The 24,744-nt window shown below is 42.3% G+C and overlaps 1 protein-coding gene across 6 annotated transcripts in view; it reads right to left on the bottom strand.

The window, feature by feature from the left end:
* scaper (S-phase cyclin A-associated protein in the ER) overlaps positions 1 to 20,722 on the bottom strand; it is a 139,622-nt gene extending 118,900 nt beyond the window's left edge. For 3 of the 6 annotated variants that reach the window (XM_029668015.2, XM_029668017.2, XM_029668018.2), the window contains exon 1: positions 20,395 to 20,721. In XM_029668015.2, the coding sequence (XP_029523875.1) occupies positions 20,395 to 20,571 (177 nt within the window). In that variant the 5' untranslated portion in view covers positions 20,572 to 20,721. Of the gene's footprint in view, positions 1 to 4,837; positions 4,941 to 8,143; positions 9,209 to 20,394 lie in introns of those variants that run through there. The other 3 variants (XM_029668013.2, XM_029668016.2, XM_065022550.1) reach the window with 3 other exon arrangements.
* Positions 20,723 to 24,744: the final 4,022 nt, after the last annotated feature.

The following is a 24,744-nucleotide window of genomic DNA, read 5'->3' as shown; positions in this document are numbered from 1 at the left end:
GACTTCGTGTAAGGGGCAAGGAGAGAGCTTAGGGCAGGTAGGGTACAGGCCTGTGCTGATGGAGGACGATAGCATCCAGCAAATCAAAAAATAATTATTTGAAAGTTGAATGTTTAAAAAGCAGCAAATCAAATTGTTTGGAAGACAGACTTGGAGACAACAGAGCACTGAAGGTGTTCCTTGGTAGAGATTGCCACCCCCCCACCTTTGGAAGATCCGATTTGCCAAAAAAGGTTATAACCAGAAAGGTTAACATCAGTATTCAACCATGTCTCAGTAATGACCAACACATCTGAATTGGAGGTGTGAACCCACACTTTTAATTTATCCATTTTAGGTAATAAGCTTCTAGTGTTAACGTCAGGGTTCGAAAATAAACACCCACCAAGCAAGAAATGCGGATAGATTTTCCATTTGGAAATTATATCACAGAAGGCTATCCGACACACTGGCGGGTAAATGTTTGTACCAAAATAGTAAAGTAATAAAATATTTGGCATGATGGCTCGGAGGAAATTACTCATGTTTGCCAGCCACAGACCGTCTCTAGTGCGCCTAGTTTCGCGGCACTGTTTACCGTACGGGACACCAGCTACTCGACACCGCTCACTTGCCACGGGTTTGCTGCTAGCTACCATTCATTAAATAGCTGTTATGTGGCAGAGTTTACCTGGAGTAAGCCAACCTTTGAAACGAAAACCCACCGACGAAAAGGAGGACTAATCACATTAAAAGAAAATAATGTTTTGTGAGAAATGGAGGTTTGGAGATAAAGGAGTTTGAAGAGGCTGGCTACAGTATGATGCTGAGGCTGTGGTGATGAGTTGTTCTGTGTGTCTCCAGTATGGTGAAGATAAAAGCAGAAACAACTCATTTGTCATTGGAAATAAAACGATGAAGCTGGAGAACATTCGTGACCATGAACACAGCAAGTGTCACATTGCCTACGTGTCTGTGTCCCGGGCTGAATTGGAGCCTCTCCTCTTGACACCCTCTGTGACGGCGCTAATGGCAATGTCAGAGCAGAACAGCACAAAGATACTGTTAAGGACTGTACATGCCATTGGCAAGAAGGCGAGACCACTTTCTGACTTCGAGTGGATGTGCGAGTAAGTGAAAATGTTGTTACTCTTGTAGCTAGACTATTACTTTTGTAGCTAGTTTTTTCAAGTCTATTTAACAGACGTGGTCCAGTAGTCCGGTTATTTCTCAGCTCTTGATAAGCTTGGGTTCTCCTCAAAATAGTGTATAAATACAATACAATTATAGGCCTACTGATGCTGACATGGCTCTCCATGCATTCCTATGGCTCTGTAACATTCTATTTTAATGTTTGTCTCCAGATGGTGTTTAGATTTTAAGGCATTGTGACACAATTTACTTACCAGCCTTATAGTATTGATCCTTAAGTAAACAAAAGGTAGAAGGCAAATTTAGCACAATCATGTGCCAGCTATATTGGATAACCTGATTGTATATTTAATTAATTTGATGTTTGATTTTTGCATTTTGGATGAAAAAAAAAAAAAAAGTTATCGCTTTGGGCTCAACATATAGAAAAGAGAAGCAGGCCAAAGAGTTTAGGCACCATATTGCAGAGGTGGAGAGAAACAACAACAGAGAGAATCTGAAAAACACAACATTTCTCTCCATTATGTCAGATGGCGCCACAGACAGGTCTGTGAAAGAGGAGGAGTTAGTTTAAGTCAGATTCTGTCACAAGGGCAAGATCGAGTCAAAGTTTTTTGGCATCAAGTCGGTGGAGAAGGCAGACGCGGCACACATAAGCAACACCATCAGTGGCATCATGGAGGGAGTGTGTGATGAGTGCGTGAGCAAGTTGGTAGCTCTGGGAACAGATGGAGTTGCTGTGATGACCGGAACCAAGAATGGTGTGGTCAGCCGGCTGAAGGGGGACAGGGCATTAATCAAATCGGCAGCCACAGTATGGCACACCGCCTTGAACTGACCTTTTCTGATGCCATCTGGTCCAACGTGAAGTTTCAGAAACTAGAAGACCTCAGTATACTCTACACCTACCAGACCAGTCCACTGAACAGGGCAAACCTGGTAAACAGCTTCCAGGCTCTTGGGCACACACCACTGGTGCCCACCAGAATTGGCAGGACACCGATTGCTTGCACTGGACCACTTCCTGTGATGTTAACAGGGGCTTGACAAGCACATGTTAACAGGGGCTTGTCTAGATTGCTATGCCAAGTACTCCAAAAGTAATCATGTTTCAGTAAATGACAACAAACACAGTTGCAATCTTTGTTCTTTATGCATTTCAGATTCAATCTGCTGATGCCTAAAATGTCTGAGGTGTAAAGCAGGCCAAGGCCAGGAAATACTGCAGTACTAAGAGGGAGGCTGTTGATATCTGCTTCTGTGGCTTCCTGCATGACACACTAACACACCTGAGCAAAATTTTTGTAGTTTGAGAATTAAAACTGCATGATGGTTGTTGTAATGTATACAATTATTCTAGATTTTGGTGACACTGAACTGAAAACCCTGGTGGACCATTTCAAGCCTGTCCTGGAGACCTCTGGCATCCATGTTGAAAGGATCCCTGACCAGTGGACTGTCCTGAAGGTGCTGATGTACCAAGAGCCTCAGTCCCTGCAGAAGATGTCCTGGTCTCGTGTCAACAGGAGCCATCAGCATTCCTGCCCTGACTTGCTGGAATTGGTTGACCTGGTCCTGTTCTTCCCTGCCTCCACAGCTGAATGTGAAAGAGGTTTTAATACAGGTGAAAACTGATTGGCGGTCCAACCTAAAGTCTGACACACTGTCAGACCTCCTCATGGTCCAGCTGTCCTCTCCAGAGATCAGAGAGTATGATCTGGTAAAAAGCTGTGATGCTGTGGCACCAGGACTCTATCAGGAGGCCAGACTTGGACCGTGCAAAGAGGGTGATTGCGGTAGAGAGTGAGGAGACCGATGAGGTTTAAGTTGATTCAAATTATTATTAAGCATCTGATAGGTTTACAAAACCTTTAACTGTACTTATGTTTGATCCTTGAGTACATTTAATAGCAAATACTGTACTTCAGTAGAATTTTGAGAATTATTCCGTTGTATTCAAGCTGGGAAATGAAATCTAGCCACAAGTCAAAATTAACCAGCATGTGATAAGTCTCTATTTTACCTGTATTTTATCAGGGTATTTCTACTCAAATCAAAAGATTTGTAGATCTGCTTCCCCTGTTTCCCCTTTGTATCAAAAGAGCACCAGTTCTATGTCCACTGAACTTCTCATAACTATCTTACCATTGCTGTTGCCCTGTTTTGACTTCTATGTGCTCTTATTCATTGTATCTGATCGGTTTTGTTCATTTCATTGTGTGCCCACTGTTTGGCATTTTTGCACTCTGTACAGCACTTTTGGTCAACTACAGTTGTTTTTAAATGTGCTCTACAAATAAACTTGATTTGATTAACCGTTGATCAATATATTAAAATAATTTTTGTTTCAAATTTTGCCCTGGCCTCTTCTTTAAGTTTGTATTCAACAGAATACCTTATTATCTCAATGAAACGTACTGAAAATAATGTTTATATTACACACAAAGGCTATTTATTATTTTGTCTGGTAAAAAATATATATTTATTAATCTACCAGTCCCCTTGGCAGGTGAGCCAAAAAGTTCATTTCGGACACTGGTTAATGTGTAGAAAACCCAGGCTTTTGCGAGAGCAAGAAATCAGTGACGCAGATATCAGAGCACAAATCGGAATTGGGGCGGTAGAATTAGCAAACAGTAGATGGGCCAGGGTGTACATGCACATTTCCAGATATCATCAGCAGTAATATAATCAAGGCACGGCAGATAACAGGGAGAGCTCTGCGGTGTTGATATATGACATTTGGAAGTGCATTAGATGGCAACACGATAATATTGTACAGCAATTTCATCAGGTAACATGAATACAAAGCCAGCGAGAGGTGGTTAGAATAGGATGAGAGGCCAAAAGTCTGTGTAACCAATAAAGAGTCCCGAGTGTGGGAACAACCAGTCTGTCCCACGGTTGGATAAAGAAAGTTTGTAGTCAACAAAGCATGCAGGAGTCATGAGGCAAATAGCAAAATGCACAAGAAAAAACAAATAATATATAACGACTTGGAGCTAGCCATTGTAAGTTGTGGTGGTTAATTTCTTTACTATCAAATGAGAAGATAAACTTATCACACAAGTCAGAGTAATACTTAAACTAAATCTTTAATAACTTATTAATAAGGGAGCAGGTCAATACAACACACACATATAAAGTGAATCAATTGAGTGCTCTACGATAATGATGGCTGGTTGACGAATCACCCTCAGATGATTAATTGAGAGCCCAGAGACAAAAGTACCAAGGTCTTTTATAGCTAAAATCTACATGACGAACAACAGATGTATAGAATGGGTCACAAGGTTAAGATTTGTATGGAAGATACTGTCTGCTGTGAATTAAAGTATCTGCTGTAGAAACAGTTATCTTTGTGTACTGACCAGGGTCTGGCCCTGGGGTCACCGCTCCCTGGTACCATATAGAACAGAAATATTAACTCACGCTCTGGAAGGCGGTCTCTTTAGGTTATCATCCAAAATAATCATAAATCTCCTTTCAGTGTTATCTCCCAGAGACCCACCCTCAGTAGAACACACAAAACAATAGTTAAGAATCCTCTATTCTGTTGCATAAAACAACCATTTGATGCAATAAAATTATAACATAATCTTGTAATTTCCACCATAAAGTTCAGAGTCACTCGCCCCAACCGTGTGTGTGTGTGCTGGAGGCAAGCAAAAGCTCGGGAGAGAGGGGGGGAGTGTGATGGGGGTACCTGTATCAGACAGGTGGAGACAGGCCAGGGCAGATGGTGAACAGATCGCCAGGTGGAATCCAAGCAGCACTGCAGCAGGCAACGGGAATAGGTGTCACACCCACTTGGGAGAAGCTTTTATTTCTGGAGGTGAATTTCTTGTAGAAAATGCCAGTCTTTGAACAGCAGGAGGGGGCTTCACAGACTCCGGCCACTTATTGGGCCCAAAGGCCTCAACACCTTTTACTTCACACCTCAATGCTAATTGAAGTTGTCTCTGGTCTGTCCTTGCAAGTCTGGCAGCTCAGTTCCAGGTTGGATAGTGTCCTCATGTCTCTGATGGTAGGGTGCTCTAGCAAACAATGCGTAGCATCCTGCATATGTCCCAAATCTACTCCAAATCTATCCTTTTGTAAAAAAAACATGTTGAAAAATGTGAGAGCTGTCTCTCTCTCCCTGGGGGGGGGGGGGGGGGTCTTGCTGTAGCTACCTTTCGGTGTAGCCTACTTTTCTCTGGTAAAACGCAAGCAAAACATTGGGAGCTGGCTACATTCTTTCAGTGAAAAACAGAAATATGATGGCCTTGCATTGTTTTTGCAAAAAAAATGTTATTTTTCATTCTAAGCTAATTTCCTGCCAATTGTGTTGCACTAAGTTATTTTCTGTGAAGGACAACTATAGTTGAATGCCCCTGATCACTCTCTGCGCCGGAGGGGATGCCTGCCGTTTTACGGGCCCCTAACCCATGGTGATAGTGTTTCCCCCCCCCACAGTTTGTAACTTATTTTGTACATAATGTTTCTACCATCTCTTACGACCTAAAAAAAGCTTCTGGATTTCTGAACAAAGACCAGGCCCAAAAACTCCATTCACAAGGCTGTGGGGCCAAGACAAATGACCAGGACGTGTACTCAGAACATGCGCAGACCAACTGGCAAGTGTCTTTACTGACATTTTCAACCTCTCCCTAACTGAGTCTGTAATACATACATGTTCCAAACAGACCACCATAGTCCCTTTGTCCAAGAACGCCAAGGTAACCTGCCTAAATGACTACAGACCCATAACATTAACGGCTGTAGCCATGAAGTGCTTTGAAAGGCTGTTCATGGCTCACAACACCATCAACCCTGAAACCCTAAACCCACTCCAATTCGCATACCACCCCAACAGAGCCACAGATGACGCCATCTCTATTGCACTCCACACTGTCCTTTCCCACCTGGACAAAAGGAACACCTATGAGAACGCTGTTCATTGAACACTGAGCTGTAGTCAACAACATTGTCCCCATAAAGCTCATCACTAAGCTAAAGACCCTGGGAACAAACATGTCCCTCTGCAACTGGATCCTGGACTTCCTGACAGGCCGCCCGCAGGTGGTAAGGGTAAATAACAATACATCTGCCACACTGATCGTCAACATGGGGGGCCCCTCGGGGATGCGTGCTTAGTCCCCTCCTGTACTCTCTGTTCACCCACGACTGCGTGGCCAAGCACGATTCAAACACAATCATTAAGTCTGCTGAAGGCACAATGGTGATAGGCCTGATCGCCGACAACGATGAGACAGCCTATATGAGGAGGTCAAAGAACTGGCAGTGTGGTGCCAGGACAACAACCTGACCGCAACGTGAGCAAGACAAAGGAGATGATTGTGGACTACAGGAAAAGGAGGGCAAACACGCCCTCATTCACGTCAACGGGGCTGTAGTATTTGTATTAATTAGGGATCCCCATTAGCTGCTACCCTTCCTGGGGTCCAAATTAAGGCAGTTTAAGGCCAAGCCTGTCATGGAGAGAGCACGAGAACGCCTATTCCCCCTAAGGAGACTGAAAATATTTGTCATGTGTTCACAGACGCTCAGAAAGTTCTACAGCTGCACCATCAAGAGCATCCTGAACGGTTGCATCACCGTCTGCTACGGCAACTGCTCAGCATCTGACTAAGGCGCTACAGAAGGTAGTGCGTATGGCCGAGTACATCAAGCTTCCTGCCATACAGGACCTCTATACTAGGCAGTATCAGAGGAAGGCCCCCCCAAAATTGTCAATGACACCAGCCACCCAAGTATTAGACTGTTCTCTCTGTTACCGCATGGCAAGCGCAAGTCTAGGTCCAAAAGACTCCTTAGCAGCTTCTACCCCCAAGCCATAAGACTGCTGAACAATTAATCAAATGGCTACCTGGACTATTTGCACTTTTTTTAAACTATTTTACACTGCTGCTAGTCACGGTTTATTATCTATGCATAGTCACTTTACCCCTACCTTTCTTTAGTAAATAGTTTCTTAACTCAGATTTTCGTAAAATTGCATTGTTGGTTAAGGGCTTGTAAGTAAGCATTTCACAGTAAGGTTCTATTCAGCGCATGTGACAAATTAAATTTGATTTGCTCCCACTTTCTCCCATTGTGCTACTTACAAACAAACACATGACTGGCTCACCTGTTCTGGGGAACTACGAATGCTTCATAATGTAAAACAATGTGACAGGTGAAATGAAGAACGCGATCTGCTTTATCTCCTTATGTATTGTACAAGTTGACTGCAGGTATTTATTTAAAAAGCAGTTACAAATATAAAAATCTATAAAAAACTTCAAAGAAATAGTTTCAACAGCATTGACGGTATTGAAAAACCATCGTGGCCATTTCCAAATACCCGGTATACCACCCAAGCCTACACTCCTTGCTTTCATTTGAGACCCAATTTGACATGCTTCTATGTTGGTGCTCATGGGTCCTTTTAGATGGAAATGCCCAGCTTCATTCTCTTACCAGAAAAGCATAGGAAGCAAAGGACAATAGGATCAAGCATCAACATCCCTAGGCTGCACATCAAACAGAGTAGCCAAATCCCACTGAAATGAACAAATAGCAAGCTACGTTACCATCATAGCAAATGCGTCGCCCAGCTGACAGTAAATATTAACACCGTTTCATGGGATTGGCAGCCATCTTATCACAGATGACTCTTGACATGAAGGGAAGCCTATCTTGACTGACTCCTAGCTGTACATCATGAGGTAGGCAAGGCTTATGGAAAGGCTCTCCTGATCCACTTAATCAGCTGCTGCCACCTGCCACCTGGCCTTGACTATGGTAGACAGTATAGGTTGTTTATTTCAGCACTTCTCCATTTAAAATGGAGAATACACAGTCTTGTTATGCAACTCGGTCACAGACAGCCTCTACATGCACACATGAAAGAGCTTGGTGTAGTTTTAAGAGTTACCCTTTTAAAAAGAAGGTTTACAAACAGACACATGCAGAACGAGTGGGGGAGTGAAGAGAGAGAAAGAAAGATGGCTTAAAAAATACATACAGAATAGAAGTAGAGTCTGTAAGCAGGTTCCTCATCCTTATCCACCCCTGACATACTTTTGCAGCCCACTTCAGCCAACCTGTTTCCCCAGCATTGCCACTTGTGATAGGTGACATCATCATCTGACAGAAGGATCAAAATAGACCGTGTGTAGCTAGCACTTCTATAGCAACTTGCCCAGCTGTGTCAACTTCACCACAAATGGTGATTGAGACAGCCAGGTGCTTAGTGGGCTGTCAATCCTTTCTGCTCCGTTTGTAATCAGGGCTGAGCTCGGAGCACTGTGCTGAGCTAGCATCCAGCCCCTGGGCCTGTGCTGCAGACCACTGCTGCTGCTGTCCGTCTGCCTTCCTGCCACTCACCCGGGTCTCCTCTCCTTTCCTCTGCACTGCTTCCTGTGTTTACAGCTCCTCTCATCTCACAGGCCTGCCCCTCATCCCCTGTCCTCCACTGCCAGAAATGAGTGTAGCTGCAGGCTCAAGGAGTGTGCTAATGTAAGCCTGCATTAGCCAGAGAGGCTGAGGCTAAGCAGCATCCGATTGGACTTGGCAGTGGATGAATCATACAAGGCTGGAGGAAAAGCACAAACCCACATGGTCTGCCTGCAATGAATCATTCAAGGCCGGAGGACAAACACAAACCCACATGGGCCACCTGCAACTTTGTGCCAAATGAGTAAGTCTCAAAATAATCTTTGCTACGAACAAGTGAGGTATGCAGCAAGATATTTAGTGTGAGCAGGGATTCTTATAGAAAACAATGCAATGCCTAAAAATCAACCCGTAGCGATGGAAGAATGGCTAAACAGGATCTATTAAGAATATTTACTTTATGTCGGAGCAATAACCCGAGCACAACCATCTTTAGAAAGTACATCCACAGCTCCAGTGAAATACGTTTTTTCCTAATGACTGACATAACACTACAGAGTGAAGTATTTGACTGTTTTAATTTGATCAACTGGCATATTATGTCAGCAGACAATGTACTGCCACATGGTGACAAAGCATTGCAAAAGAAATGGAATGTCGGCCAAAATCTATGGAGCCAAACAGCTGCAAAAAGGTTGAACACACATATCGCTAGGATCGTAAGAAAAGCCATGTGTAAAACCTGAAACGTAAAATGTGAAATTTCATCTATGAGCATTCAAACACCATGTTACGATAACGGACTAACATCTTAGGCTTGAAACAATAGTGTGTCGCAATTCTGAAGTAGAATAATACCTTTCAGAGTTTTGGCAGGTTCATCTCACCCCAAAATGTTTTTTTTTTTATTATAAATTTTAAAAAATTATACTATTAATCTCACATTTCACATTCATAAAATCAAGGGGTGACGTAATGTTAGCTAGCGAACCAGTAACCTAATGTCAGATAGCTAGCTAACAGCATATCTTGGGATATTTTGTTTAGACATGTACAGCTGAAGTCGGAAGTTTACATACACCTTCGCCAAATATATTTAAACTCAGTTTCACAATTCCTGATATTTAATCCTAGTAAAGATTCCCTGTCTTGTCTTAGATCAGTTAGGATCACCACTTTATTGGAAGAATGTGAAATGTCAGAATAATAGTAGAGAGAATTATTTATTTCAGCTTTTATGTCTTTCATCACATTCCCAGTGGGTCAGAAGTTTACATACACTCAATTAGTTTTTGGTAGCATTGCCTTTAAAATGGTTTAATTTGGGTCAAACCTTTTGGGTAGCCTTCCCACAAGCATCCCACAATATTTGGGTGAATTTTGGCCCATTCCTCCTGACAGAGCTGGTGTAACCGAGTCAGGTTTGTAGGCCTCCTTTCTCACACATGCTTTTTCAGTTCTGCCCACAAATTTTCTAAAGGATTGAGGTCAGGGCTTTTTGATGGCCACTCCAATACCTTGACTTTGTTGTCCTTAAGCCATTTTGCACAACTTTGGAAGTATGCTTGGGGTCAATGTCCATTTGGAAGACCCATTTGCGACCAAGCTTTAACGTCCAGACTGATGTCTTGAGATGTTGCTTCAATATATCCACATAATTTCCTTTCATCATGATGCCATCTATTTTGTGAAGTGCACCAGTCCCTCCTGCAGCAAAGCACCCCCACATGCTGCTGCCACCCCCGTGCTTCACGGTTGGGATGGTGTTCTTCGACTTGCAAGCCTCCCCCTTTAACGTCCAAACATAAGGATGGTCATTATGGCCAAACAGTTCTATTTTTGATTCATCAGACCAGAGGACATTTCTCCAAAAAGTATGATCTTGGTCCTATGTGCAGTTGCAAACCGTGGCTTCATCCTTGCTGAGCGGCCTTTCAGCTTATGTAGATAAGGTACTCATTTTACTGTGGATATAGATATTTTGTACCCATTTCCTCCAGCATCTTCACAAGGTCCTTTGCAGTTGTTCTGGGGTTGATTTGCACTTGTCTCTAGGAGACAGAACGTGTCTCCTTCCTGAGCGGTATGACGGCTGTGTGGTCCCATGGTGTTTATACTTGCGTACTATTGTTTGTACAAATGAACGTGGTACCTTCAGGCGTTCTGAAATTGCTCCCAAGGATGAACCAGACTTGTGGAGGTCTACCATTTATTTTCTGAAGTCCTGGCTGATTTCTTTTGATTTTCCCATGATGACAAGCAAAGAGGCACTGAGTTTGAAGGTAGTCCTTGAAATACATCCACAACTCCAATTGACTCAAAATGTGTCAATTAGCCTATCAGAAGTTTCTAAAGCCATGACATCATTTTCGGGAATATTCCAAGCTGTTTAAAAGCACAGCCAACTTAGTGTTTCTAAACTTCTGACCACTGGAATTGTGATACAGTGAATTATACTGTCCGTAAACAATTGTTGGAAGAATTACTTGTGTCATGTACAAAGTAGATGTCCTAACCGACTTGCCAAAACTATAGTCTGTCAACAAGAAATTTGTGGAGTGGTTGAAAAACGAGTATGTAAACTTCCGACTTCAACTGTAGGTGTTCCTTTAGTCCAGGTGGGAAAGGGCAGTGTGGAGTGCAATAGAGATTGCATCATCTGTGAATCTGTACGCAAATGGCTGTGCGTCCTTGTGAATGTTGACCTGTTTAAAGGTCTTACTCACGTCGGCTGTGGAGAGCGTGATCACACAGTCTTCCGGAACAGCTGGTGCTCTCATGCATGTTTCAGTGTTATTTGTTTCAAAGCGAGCATAGAAGTAGTTTAGCTCGTCTGGCATGCTCATGTCACTGGGCAGCTCTCGGCTGTCCTTCCCTTTGTAGTCTGTAATGGTTTGCAAGCCCTCCGCCAACCCTGATGTCCTAGCCATGTCTGAATCCTGGCATAGCAAGGCCACCAAAAATTCTGAAAATTACATCCCCAATTACAACATTTTCTGCCTGTGTCACTGAAACATTTCAGATTGAAAAAAATATCTTCAAAGGTATGGCTATTTCTGCCTTTTGTGTCGCACCTGCCTGGTTGAATTCTTTTTCCGTGTGTTTGTATGCGGGGCGCTGTCCTCAGATAATCGCACGGTCTGCTTTCACCATAAAGCCTTTTTGAAATCTGACACAGCGGCTGGATTAACAAGAAGTTAAGCTTTATTTTGATGCATTACACTTATATTTTCGAGAATTTTGAATATTGATATTTCTGTAGCTTGAATTTGGCGCACTGCAATTTCACTGGATGTTGTCAAATCAATCCTAGCGGGATTCGAGCATGATTCGCACTTAGGGATCCCTAAGTTAAAGGACATGGGCATCTGTGAGGAGGGTTTATTCTCCAGGTCTTTAACTGTTTTCCAGAACTTCTTGGGGTTGGACCCACAGAGAGAGAGATGCTCTTGAAATTAACTAACTTTTATTCACAACTCTCTCCAAACACACACACACGTTGCTGCTACCATTTTTTTTTTATCCTGCTGCTCAGACACTTTACCCCTTACTGTATGCATATAACTACCTAATCTATCACCAGTATCCCTAATATGGTTATTGTTCTTGTACATACTGTATATTATGTTCTCTCTCTACTGGTATTGACACATTTTTATATTGACACTATTTTTGATTTTGCTACTATGGAAGTAACCATTTCGCTGTACAGTTTACACCTTCTGTAGAGACCCATCCACTTAGCAAGATGTGGCTGGGGGTTATAGCATTTCTTTCACATGACCCATCAATTTAAACAAGTGTGTCTGGGTAAGAGTCATCTAATATTTATAAAATATTTGTATCCGGACACTTTGTTTACCTTGAATTGTTCCTTAATGTAGGCTACTACTTTTACACTTAATCTTTACTACACTACTCACTGTTTAGCACATGACCTCACTTGTGAATCCATAAAGAGATGGGTGGGACTGGCTTAAGAGGGTGTGAACAATGCTGAATGGGTGCAGACAAAGAAGAGCTTGCCAGCAGGTGTACCAAAATTATTCAAGGCCCATTTTGTCAAAAGTGGGGTTACAAGTTTATCAACTTTCAAAGCAGAATTACTTTCCCATTGTTCCTCAAATGCAGTGTATGATATACAATGTTGTAGCCCTGTGTCTCTGCTTTTATCGAATATAAAAAATAATTACAAATTTTGCTACATAAGACCGAATCAAGGCGGTCAGTAACATATGACTAATTCATTATTGCACCATCCCATTCTCTGGGCTCTGTCTGCATATCATAACCAGTAGTATATACCAGGAATACTTAAACATATCCAGGAGGATATACCAGGAATAATGAATTATAACCTGTAGTATATACCCGGAAAAATGAAACAGAATAATAACAGATGTTTGGTGAATCTATGAATTATTACATTTACATTTAAGTCATTTAGCAGACGCTCTTATCCAGAGCGACTTACAAATTGGTGCATTCACCTTATGACAATTATGTATGCCCATTGGAATCTTTGCCACTCAAAATATTTTGACAGAATATTTTGACATTGATTTCATCACTCAAAATCTTGCCAAAGCATATTCTGTAGGAGGGGTTAATATGAATTTAAAATCATTTATATGAATCGGGTCTTAAATATATGGACTTCAAAGGAGAGCTTAAATGTAGGCTAAATCGGGCATAAACTTATTCCCACACTTCAAACCAACTCTGTTGCAGTGGTCTAATTATGCAATTATATGGCAATTATGCCACGACACTGCTGCCCAGTTGAAGAGCTTATGATCTCCATGCAGCACCATGCAGCTTCGAAAAGCACCCCTCAGCCTCAGAAGATGCCCTTCTGGAGGCATACAGCCATCCAGTCATTGTACCCTAATGTAGGCCTATTTACCTACTAGCCAAATAAAGTGCAGCGCATGCATGATGCGTGCAACTCATCATTCCAATATATTTGAACGTTTAATTACATCCATAGACGATGCAATTGTCATCACACTGCACACTGCCCTATCCAACCTGGACAAGAGGAATACCTATGTAAGAATGCTGTTCATTAACTACAGCTCAGCATTTAACACCATAGTACCATGCAAGCTCATCATCCAGCTGGAGGCCCTGGGTCTCAACCCCGCCCTGTGCAATTAGGTCCTGGACAGGTCGCCCCCAGGTGGTGAAGGTAGGAAACAACATCTCCACTTCGCTGACCCTTAATACTGGGGCCCCACATGGGTGCATGCTCAGCCTCCTCCTGTACTCTCTGTTCACCTACGACTGCGTGGTCATGCCCGCCTCCAACTCAATCATCAAGTTTGCAGACGACACAACAGGAGTGGGCTTAATTACCAACAACGACGAGACAGCCTACAGGGGTGGTGAGGGCACTCGGAGTATGGTGTCAGGAAAAACAACCTCTCACTCAACATCAACAAAACTAAGGATGATCGTGGACTTCAGGAAACAGCAGAGGGAGTACCCCCTTATCCACATCGAAGGGTCAGCAGTGGAGAAGATGGAAAGTTTAAGTTCCTCGGCGTACACATTACAGACAAACTGAAATAGTCTACCCACACAGACAGTGTGGTGAAAAAGGCACAACAGAGCCTCTTCAATCTCAGGAGGCTGAAGAAATGTGGCTTGTCACCTAAAACCCTGACAAGCTGTTAGAGATGCACAATCAAGAGTATCCTGTTGGGCTTTATCACAGCCTGGTATGGCAACTTCACCGCCCTCAACCGCAAGGCTCTCCAGAGGGTGGTTTGGTCTGCAGAACATCACCAGGGGCAAACTATCTGCCCTCTATGACACCTACAGCACCCGATGTCACAGGAAGGCCAAAAATACCATCAAGGACAAGAACCACCTGAGCCACTGCCTGTTCACACCGTTACCATCCAGAAGGTGAGATCAGTATAGGTGCATCAAAGTTGGGACCGAGAGACTGAAAAACAGCTTCTATCTCAAGGCCATCAGACTGCTAAACAACAATCACTAAGTCAGAGAGGCTGCTGCTTACATTGAGACCCAATCACTGGTCACTTAAATAACTGGATCACTAGTCACTTTATACAATGCCACTCTAAATAATGGCACTTTAATAATGTTTACATTTCTTACATATACTGTATTTTATATAATCTATTGCACCTTGCCTATTTTCTTTTCTTTATTTCACCTTTATTTAACCAGGTAGGCTAGTTGAGAACAAGTTCTCATTTGCAACTGTGACTTGGCCAGGATAAAGCATAGCAATTAGACACTTACAACAACACAGAGTAAACTAAACATAGTCAATAATACAGTAGAAAAAAAAGAAAACAAAAAAGTATATACACAGTGAGTGCAAATTAGGTAAGGTAAGGGAGTTAAGGCAATAAATTGTCCATGGCGGCGAAGTAATTACAACATAGCAATTAAACACTGGAATGGTAGATGTACAGAAGATGAATGTGCAAGTAGAGATACTGGGTTGCAAAGGAGCAAGATAAATAAATAAATACAGTATGGGGATGAGGTAGATAGATGGGATGTTTACAGATGGGCTATGGTGCAATGATCTGTGAGCTGCTCTGACAGCTGGTGCTTAAAGCTAGTGAGGGAGATATGAGTCTCCAGCTTCAATGATTTTTGCAGTTCATTCCAGTCATTGGCAGCAGAGAACTGGAAAGAAAGGCGACCAAAGAAGGAATTGGCTTTAGGGGTGACCAGTGGGATATACCTGCTGGAGCACGTGCTACAGGCAGGTGCTGCTATGGTGACCAGTGAGCTGAGATAATGCGGGGCTTTACAAAGCAAATACTTATAGATGACCTGGAGCCAGTGGGTTTGGCGACGAGTATGAAGCGATGCCCAACCAACAAGAACATACAGGTCGCAGTGGTGGGTAGTGTATGGGGCTTTGGTGACAAAACAGATGGCACTGTGATAGACTGCATCCAATTTGTTGAGTAAAGTGTTGGAGGCTATTTTATAGATGACATCGCCAAAGTCGAGGATCGGTAGGATAGTCAGTTTTACGAGGGCATGTTTGGCAGCATGAGTGAAGGATGTTTTGTTGTGATACAGGAAGCCAATTCTAGATTTGATTTTGGATTGGAGATGCTTAATGTGAGTCTGGAAGGAGAGTTTATAGTCTAACCAGACACCTAGGTATTTGTAGTCCACATAGTCAGAGCCGTCCAGAGCCGTCCAGAGTAGTGATGCTGGACGGGTGGGCAAGTGCGGGCAGTGATCGATTGAATAGCATGCATTTAGTTTTACTTGCATTTAAGAGCAGTTGGAGGCCACGGAAGGAGAGTTGTATGGCATTGAAGCTCGTCTGGAGGTTAGTTAACACAGTGTCCAATCAAAGAATGGCCCAGAAGTATACAGAATGGTGTCGTCTGCGTAGAGGTGGATCAGATAATCACCAGCAGCAAGAGCGACGTCATTGATGTATACAGAGAAGAGAGTCGGCCCGAGAATTGAACCCTGTGGCACCCCCATAGAGACTGCCAGAGGTCCGGACAACAGCCCCTCCGATTTGACACACTGAACTCTATCAGAGAAGTAGTTGGTGAACCAGGCGAGGCAATCATTTGAGAAACCAAGGCGGTCGAGTCTGCCAATAAGAATGTGGTGATTGACAGAGTCAAAAGCCTTGGATAGGTCAATGAATACGGCTGCACAGTAATGTCTCTTATTGATGGTGGTTATGATGTCGTTTAGGACCTTGAGCGTGGCTGAGGTGCGCTCATGACCAGCTCAAACCAGATTGCATAGCGGAGAAGGTATGGTGGGATTCGAAATGGTCAGTAATCTGTTTGTTAACTTGGCTTTCGAAGACCTTAGAAAGGCAGGGTAGAATTGATATAGGTCTGTAGCATTTTGGGTCTAGAGTGTCACCCCCTTTGAAGAGGGGGATGACAGCAGCAGCTTTCCAATCTTTGGGGATCTCAGACGATACGAAAACAACAGCCTAGTAATAGGGGTTGCAACAATTTCGGCAGATCATTTTAGAAAGAGAGGGTCCAGATTGTCTAGCCCTACTGATTTGTAGGGGTCCAGATTTTGCAGCTCTTTCAGAACATCAGCTATCTGGATTTGGGTGAAGGAGAAATGGTGGGAGCTTCGGCGGGTTGCTGTGGAGGGTGCCGCTCAGTTGACCGGGGCAGGGGTAGCCAGGTGGAAAGTATGGCCAGCCGTAGAGAAATGCTTATTGAAATTCTCAATTATAGTGGATTTATCGGTGATAACAGTGTTTCCTAGCCTCAGAGCAGTGGGCAGCTGGGAGGAGGTGTTCTTATTCTCCATGGAATTTACAGTGTCCCAGAACTTTTTTGAGTTTGTACTACAGGATGCAAATTTCTGTTTGAAAAAGCTAGCCTTAGCTTTCCTAACTGCCGCTCGGCCATGGCTCATCAATATATTTATATGTACATATTCTCATTCACGCCTTTAGATTTGTGCGTATTAGGTAGTTGTTGGGAAATTGTTAGATTACTTGTTAGATATTACTGCACTGTCAGAATTAGAGGTACAAGCATTTCGCTACACTCGCATCAACATCTATGTGACCAATAAAATTAGATTTGATTTCTTCCTTTCAGTTCAGTCAGTGAGAATGTCATCCATTCTGTAATATGTCTGAGTTGCAATAGGAACAAAATCAAAGAGAATATCCTTAGCCATCAATTCTCCAAAGTTCTTTAGCCTATTACTTTAATAATTCAATGTTTTATTTAAGCCTACCCAAATATAAAAAATAAAAACAGGCCTTCAACTTATAGGCATTGCAATTTAGGCTATAATTTTGGCTACTGGTGTCTTGCAGAATACTTTTAGAACTCGATTTGTTTTATAACTGTTCTTATTATAGGCCTCCCCTTAAAGAGACCCTAGCTCACAGGGTTCTAAATATAGCGTCTAAATACATTTTCAACAAAATAGTTGAATAAGCACATGCAGTGGCCTATAGGGAAAGCATATCTGGCAATAAGAATAGGCTATAGATAGTCTTGACCATTTGGGACCCCATGGTTATTTCACTCAGGACAGGTTATAGCCCAGACTTAGTCAATATTTTGTTTTGTCTCGTTTATTTATATGGATATAGCCTCTGCGTGATGGGGTTGTGCAACGCAAATGGCTATAACAAGTCTACATTCAGAGTGGAAATTGCAAAAACAGTCAAAATGCTTAATTTAAGGCTTACAGTCCGTGCTCCCAAATACTGGAAAAAGTGTGATTCATTAGGTTACATGATACCCACAGGATCCCCACGCCTCTGTAAAAATAAATTATGCAATTATATGGCAATTAAATAACACAACAGAATGGCATATTTAGATAGTGGAATAGGCCTAGACTAAATCATATTTACTTTCTATTTTGCAGCTCAACAGTTATTCTAGAAAAGGATCTTCAAAGTCATTTGCTGGAGGCCCAACCCTATGCTACGCCAACTATTGGTGTAACGTCGTTATCGAATGGTGTTCTAAAACAAGCTCTTGGCTTTTATTTTGGAAATGAAACCGGAAGCAACTAACGTCTGGGCTAGAGTTGATTTAAGCTAACTTCGTCTAGCAACTTTAAGTTCATGTCCATTGCAAATGCCACCTATCTGACAATGTGTACATATAAAAAAATATCTGTAACAGAGTAAAGGGAAAAAAAGTAATAATTGAACGTGTAAATGTTCATTCTTAGTTGTAACATAGGGTTTGCACGTTTACAGACCTAATTTAACTGTTTCATGTCATGCGTGGCTTTTCTTACGATCCAAACGATACGGATACGTACATTCAAACTTTCGGCAGCTCGATGGCTCCATAAAAATCTATCTTGTTCCATCTTCTCACACTGGGCTTCCTCTCAAAACCAGTTTTGGTAGTGAGTGGACAGGCCAAGCGGATGCTTCCCATTTATACATCCAGTGAAATGTCGGTCTCATTGTTCTGTGACAACTACACTATCGGTCAAACGTTTTAGAACACCTACTCATTCAAGGGTTTTTCTTTATTTTTTACTATTTTCTACATTGTAGAATAATAGTGAAGACATCAAAACTAGGAAATAACACATGGAATCATGTAGAAACCAAAAAGCGTTAAACAAAATAAAAATGTGAGATTCTTCAAATAGACACCCTTTGCCTTGACAGCTTTGCAAACTTTTGGCATTCTCTCAACCAGCTTCATGAGGCAGTCAATTAACAGGTGTGCTTTGTTAAAAGTTCATTTGTGGAATTTCTTTCCTTCTTCGTGCGTTTGAGCCAATCAGTTGTGTTGTGACAAGGTAGGGATGGTATACAGAAGATAGCCCTATTTGGTAAAATACCAAGTCCATATTATGGCAAGAACAGCTCAAATAAGCAAAGAGAAATTACATTCCATCATTACTTTAAGACATGAAGGTCAGTCAACACGGAAAATTCAACAACTTTGAACGTTTCTTCAAGTGCTGTAACAAAAAACATCAAGTACTATGATGAAACTGGCTCTCATGAGTACCGCCTCAGGAATGGAAGACCCAGTTACCTCTGCAGCAGAGGATAAGTTCATTAGAGTTACCAGCCGCAGAAATTGCAGTCCAAATAAATGCTTCAGAGTTCAAGTAACAGACACATCTCAATGTCAACTGATCAGAGGAGGCTGCGTGAATCAGGCCTTCATGGTTGAATTACTGCAAAGACACCACTACCAAAGGACACCAATAAGAAGAGACTTGCTTGTGCCAAAAAAAGAGCAATGGACATTAGACCGGTGGAAATTTGTCCTTTGGTATGGAGTCCAAATTGTAGATTTTTGGTTCCAACCGCCATGTCTTTGTGAGTCACAGTGTGGGTGAATGGATGATCTCCACATGTATATTTCCCACCGTAAAGCATGGGGGAGGTGTTATGGTGTGGGGGTGCTTTGCTGGTGACACTGTCAGTGGTTTATTTAGAATTCAAGACACACTTAACCAACTTGGTTACCACAGTATTGTGCAGCAATACACCATCTCATCTGTTTTTTTTTTTACTTAGTGGGACTATCATTTGTTTTTCAACAGGACAATGACCTAACACACACAAGGCTCATAAGGGCTATTTGACCAAGAAGGAGAGTGCTGCATCAGATGACCTGGCCTCCACAATCACCCAACCTCAACCCAATTGAGATGGTTTGGGATGAGTTGGACCACAGAGTGAAGGAAAAGCAGCCAACAAGTGCTCAGCATATGTAGGAACTCCTTCAAGACTGTAGGAAAAGCATTCCAGGTGAAGCTGGTTGAGAGAATGCCAAAAGTGTGCAAAGCTGTCAAAGGGAATGGGTGGCTATTTGAAGAATCTCAAACATATTTTGATTTGTTTACTAAATTATTCCATGTGTTATTTCATAGTTTTGATGTCGTCAATATTATTCTACAATGTAGAAAATGGTAAAAAAAAAAAAAAAAAGGGTTTTAAACCTTGATCTTAAAATGTTTAACCGGTAGCGTATAGTTAACATAACGATACAAGAAAATATTATTTACTTTGGACAAAAGGAATAAAAACCCCTATCGAAAGGGCCTGCAACTCAACACACCATTAGCTACTTTAGTTGGCTAGCTAGGTAAAAATAGCCGTGGGTTTCAGCTGAGCGGAATTAGCGACAACATAACGAACGCTACAGAATAGCGACACTAGTAGCCCAGTTAGCTAACTATCTAGCGCGCGATCAATTAATCAACCAATGAAATGTATTTAAAGCCCTTTTTACATCAGCAGATGTCACAAAGTGCTTACACAGAAACCCAGCCTAAAAACCCTTAGCTAAATATGTTTATTTTTGTTGGCTGGCTAAACGCGGTCTTACTTTGCTTGTGTATTATACAGTATAACTTGAAAATAGAGCTAGCTACCTTCGAGGCAACGGTTATGGGAGTATTCCTGCTTTTCCCTCCTCCATGCGAGGATCCAGAGCTGTTGCTGCCAGACCTCTCCCTCCCGTCTCCGCCTTGCCCTTGTCCAATTCTAGGGCCGAGTCGGTGTTGACCAGCGCCACGCCGTCGTCCATCGTGGCGACTGTCTTTTGACATTGACGTAAATGTAATTCAATTCTTGGGGTAAAATTTATTTTATTTGAAAATGATCTCACTTGTCGCGTTTTCGGTGTTGATGGAAACGACATAAAACACCACTGACAGCTAAAAGCAACCTAGCATTTTACAGGAGTATGATCACATTTATGACAGACACATAGGATATCCAATCATTAATTGGTTTGGTGGTAACTGAAGAAATACAAACCAATCACAAAGCTCATTGTTCGGGCTACCCCGGTAGGAGTTAACCTTCAACCATGGCAACCAAGTAAATGGGCGGGATAAAAACAAACAAAAAATTGTCAGGTCGATGTTCTCGTCTTGTCATCCTCATCATTATTGCCCAAATATTTACCCAAACTGTTCGAACTGGAGCACGCAAAAGTTTGTTTACGATAATTATTCCTACAGATTGCCAGGCGGTCGCCTGTAGCTAACGCGTCTGACTTCAGAATTGTCACCAAATCACGTATTTCATGGAAATTCAGAGCCTTTTCATCCTAGCCAAGCAATATCCTAGTATTAAGAGTAGGCACATCGTTTTTTGGCTCAATGACTGTCAAGCCAAACTTTGGTATCAGTGGAGGCTGCTGAGGGGAGGATGGCTCATAAATGGCTGGAGCAAATGGAATGGCATCAAACACATGGAAACAATAGCTGTATTCAAATACTCATACTAACTGCACTAACCTTACTACTTGTGACATAAATTGAGTATGTAGTATGTTTATTGGTCATGGTATGGATATAGTTAGTATGCCCAAAGTTCCCGGATTCTTACTACATTCGCCAAAATACGAAAGTATACAAGCAGTAGATACGAGTGGCACAGCGGTCTAAGGCACAGTATCGCACAACCAGCTGTGATCGGGAGTCCCAAAAGGTGGCGCACAATTGGCCCATCGTCGTCCGGATTAGGGGAGAGTTCAGCCGTGGTAGGCCTGTCATTGTAAATAAGAATGTGTTCTAAACTGATTTGCCTAGTTAAATAAAGGTGGAATATTTCCGTGCTTTTAGTGCCCATAATGCAATTCTTCAGAAAATGGGCGTGGCTTCACATTTTTTCAGATTTGAAGAAAATGGAGGGAAATATGCAGCTGAAGTCCGAAAGAGAGGGGATACAGATTCATTGCTTTAACTAATTATGACAAATGTTACGAAAATGCTATCCAAAGGTATAAAGTAATGACTTTTGAAACGTTTGCTGACAATTTGTTAGCTACACTAACCACATAGCATATCATTACAGTAGTTGTGTAACAGTATAACTTTAGACTGTTCCCTCCCTCGCCCATACCCGGGCGCGAACCACGGACCCTCTGCACACATCAACAACAGTCACCCTCGAAGAATCGTCACCCCTCACTCCACAAAAGCCACGGAACCACTACTTCAACGTCTCAGAGCAAATTACGTCACCGATTGAAATGCTAACTAGCTAGCCATTTCACATCCGTTACAGTTGCTTGTCTGTACCAGTATGTTAGCTAGCTACTAATACATCGAACTTGTCAGTATATTAACTATATGCTATCTAACTAACTACCCAACGTTTATTGACTTGATTATTCACGTCATGCTTAGCTAAGTGGTATAGTCATTGTGCGTTGTCAATGTACATTGCTAATGAAGTCGTAAGATGTCTAGCTAGTAATTTGTTAACTATGCTAGCAAGAAGTTGCAAAGCAACAGCATCAACTTCCAGAAGACAGAAGAAGCGCTAGTACACTCAACTGAAAGGATAATGTTTGTTTGCACTATACTAAAATTACCTAATAGTATGTAGAATATACTCATTAATTATGTAGCATAAAGTATGTTAGTATAGGTATTCGGACACAGCTCATGTGTTCGATGTATTTGATACCATTCCGCTCCAGACATTACCACGAGCTAGCAAGAAGTTGCATAGCAACAGCATCAACTTCCGGTAGACAGAAGAAGGCTAGTACACTCAACTGAAAGGACACTGTGCGCTTGGAGTATACTAAAATTACCATATAGACTCAGCAAAAAAAGAAACGGCCCTTTTCAGGACCCTGTCTTTCAAATATAATGTGTAAAAATCCAAATAACTTCACAGGTCTTCATTGTAAAGGGGTTAAACACTGTTTCCCATGCTTGTTCAAAGAACAATAAACAATTAATGAACATACAGACACTAACAGCTTACAGACGCTAGGCAATTAAGGTCACAGTTATGAAAACTTAGGACACTAAAGAGGCCTTTCTACTGACTCTGAAAAACACCTTCAGAAAGATGCCCAGGGTCCCTGCTCATCTACGTGAACATGCTTTTAAGCATGCTGCAAGGAGGCATGAGGACTGCAGTTGTGGCCAGCGCAATGAATTGCAATGTCCGTACTGTGAGACGCCTAAGACAGCGCTACAGGGAGACAGGACGGATAGCTGATCGTACTCGCAGTGGCAGACCATGTGTAACAACACCTGCACAGGATCGGTACATCTGAACATCACACCTGCGGGACAGGTACAGGATGGCAACAACAACTGCCCTAGTTACACCAGGAACGCACAATCCCTCCATCAGTTCTCAGACTGTTCACAATAGGCTGAGAGAGGCTGGACTGAGGGCTTGTGGGCCTGTTGTAAGGCAGGTCCTCACCAGACATTACCGGCAACAATGTCGCATATGGGCACAAACCTATCGTCGCTGGACTGGTAAAAGTGCTCTTCGCTGACGAGTCGCGGTTTTGTCTCACCAGGAGTGATGGTCGGATTCGCGTTTATCGTCGAAGGAATGAGCGTTACACCGAGCGGGATCGCTTTGGAGGTGGAGGGTCCGTCATGGTCTGGAGCGGTGTGTCACAGCATCATCGGAATGAGCTTGTTGTCATTGCAGGCAATCTCAACGCTGTGCGTTACAGGGAAGACATCCTCCTCCCTCATGTGGTACCCTTCCTGCAGTCTCATCCTGACATGACCCTCCAGCAAGACAATGCCACAAGCCATACTGCTCATTCTGTATTTGATATCATTCCGCTCCAGACATTTTCCACGAGCCTGTCCTCACCAATTAAGGTGCCACTAGCTAGCTGATATAGCTAGCTACAGTATCTACTGTATGCATTGTTTTTGCCCCTACTCCCAACTCACTCTCTTCAATGTCCACCACCAAGTGGCGCTAGTCTTCAGTTTTTCATAGTAGTGTAGAATCAGACAACATATTACAGTATATAATCATTCTAAAGCTGTATACTTCTTTAAGCTTACAAAAGATGCAAACATTACTGTAACATTATGCATTTTTCCTTCTTCATAGATGAAATATGCTGTTTTAACCATTGTATTGCTTGTGATGCACTGTGCCTTTGGAAAGAGCTCCCACAATCATGAAGAACATTATGTGTCCACCAGCACTGAGCATGACATGCAGTGGTACCCAAACTTTTTCGGTTACTGTACCACCAACTGAATTTTACTCTGCCTGAGTACCCCTAAAGTACCCCCTCATGTGCATTTTACCAGTAACCCTATGGTCTCGTGAGTTTTCTGAAGTACCTCCTGTGGATTGGACAAATACCCCAAGGGGTCCCAGTACCCCTGGTTGAAAACCACTGTTCTGCTGGGTACTGAGGTTTACATTTTTGAATAATCATCTGAATAATGTTTTCCCCTCTCAGTCATATTCACTATCTCTCCATTTCTAGAACTTGGGTTTTAGGACAGAGATTATTATTTTTTTTTTTTCCAGCTGAGCAAAGGAAAAAAATGATGGACATCGTGAAGAAGATTGATACAGATTCTGACAAACATTTAAAATCAGGTAAAAAAAAAGATAAGAGAATGTATTGCCCATTAAAATAACATCAAATTGATCAGAAATACAGTGTACACATTTAGTGTTGTAAATGACTTGTAGCTGGACATGGCAGATTTTTTATGGAATATCTACATAGGCATACAGAGTCCCATTATCAGCAACCATCACTCTTGTGTTCCAATGGCACATTGTGTTAGCTAATCCAAGTTTATCATTTTAAAAGGCTAATTGATCATTAGAAAACCCATTTGCAATTATGTTAGCACAGCTGGAAACTGTTGTCCTGATTAAAGAAGCAATAAAACTGTCCTTTAGACTAGTTGAGTATCTGGAGCATCAGCATTTGTGGGTTCGATTACAGGCTCAAAATGGCCAGAAACAAA

Source organism: Oncorhynchus nerka, linkage group LG9a (assembly GCF_034236695.1).
Source record: "Oncorhynchus nerka isolate Pitt River linkage group LG9a, Oner_Uvic_2.0, whole genome shotgun sequence".
Classification (NCBI taxonomy): domain Eukaryota; kingdom Metazoa; phylum Chordata; class Actinopteri; order Salmoniformes; family Salmonidae; genus Oncorhynchus; species Oncorhynchus nerka.
Note: the sequence above shows the minus strand (reverse complement) of the source record. Positions and strands in the feature narration are given on the sequence as shown.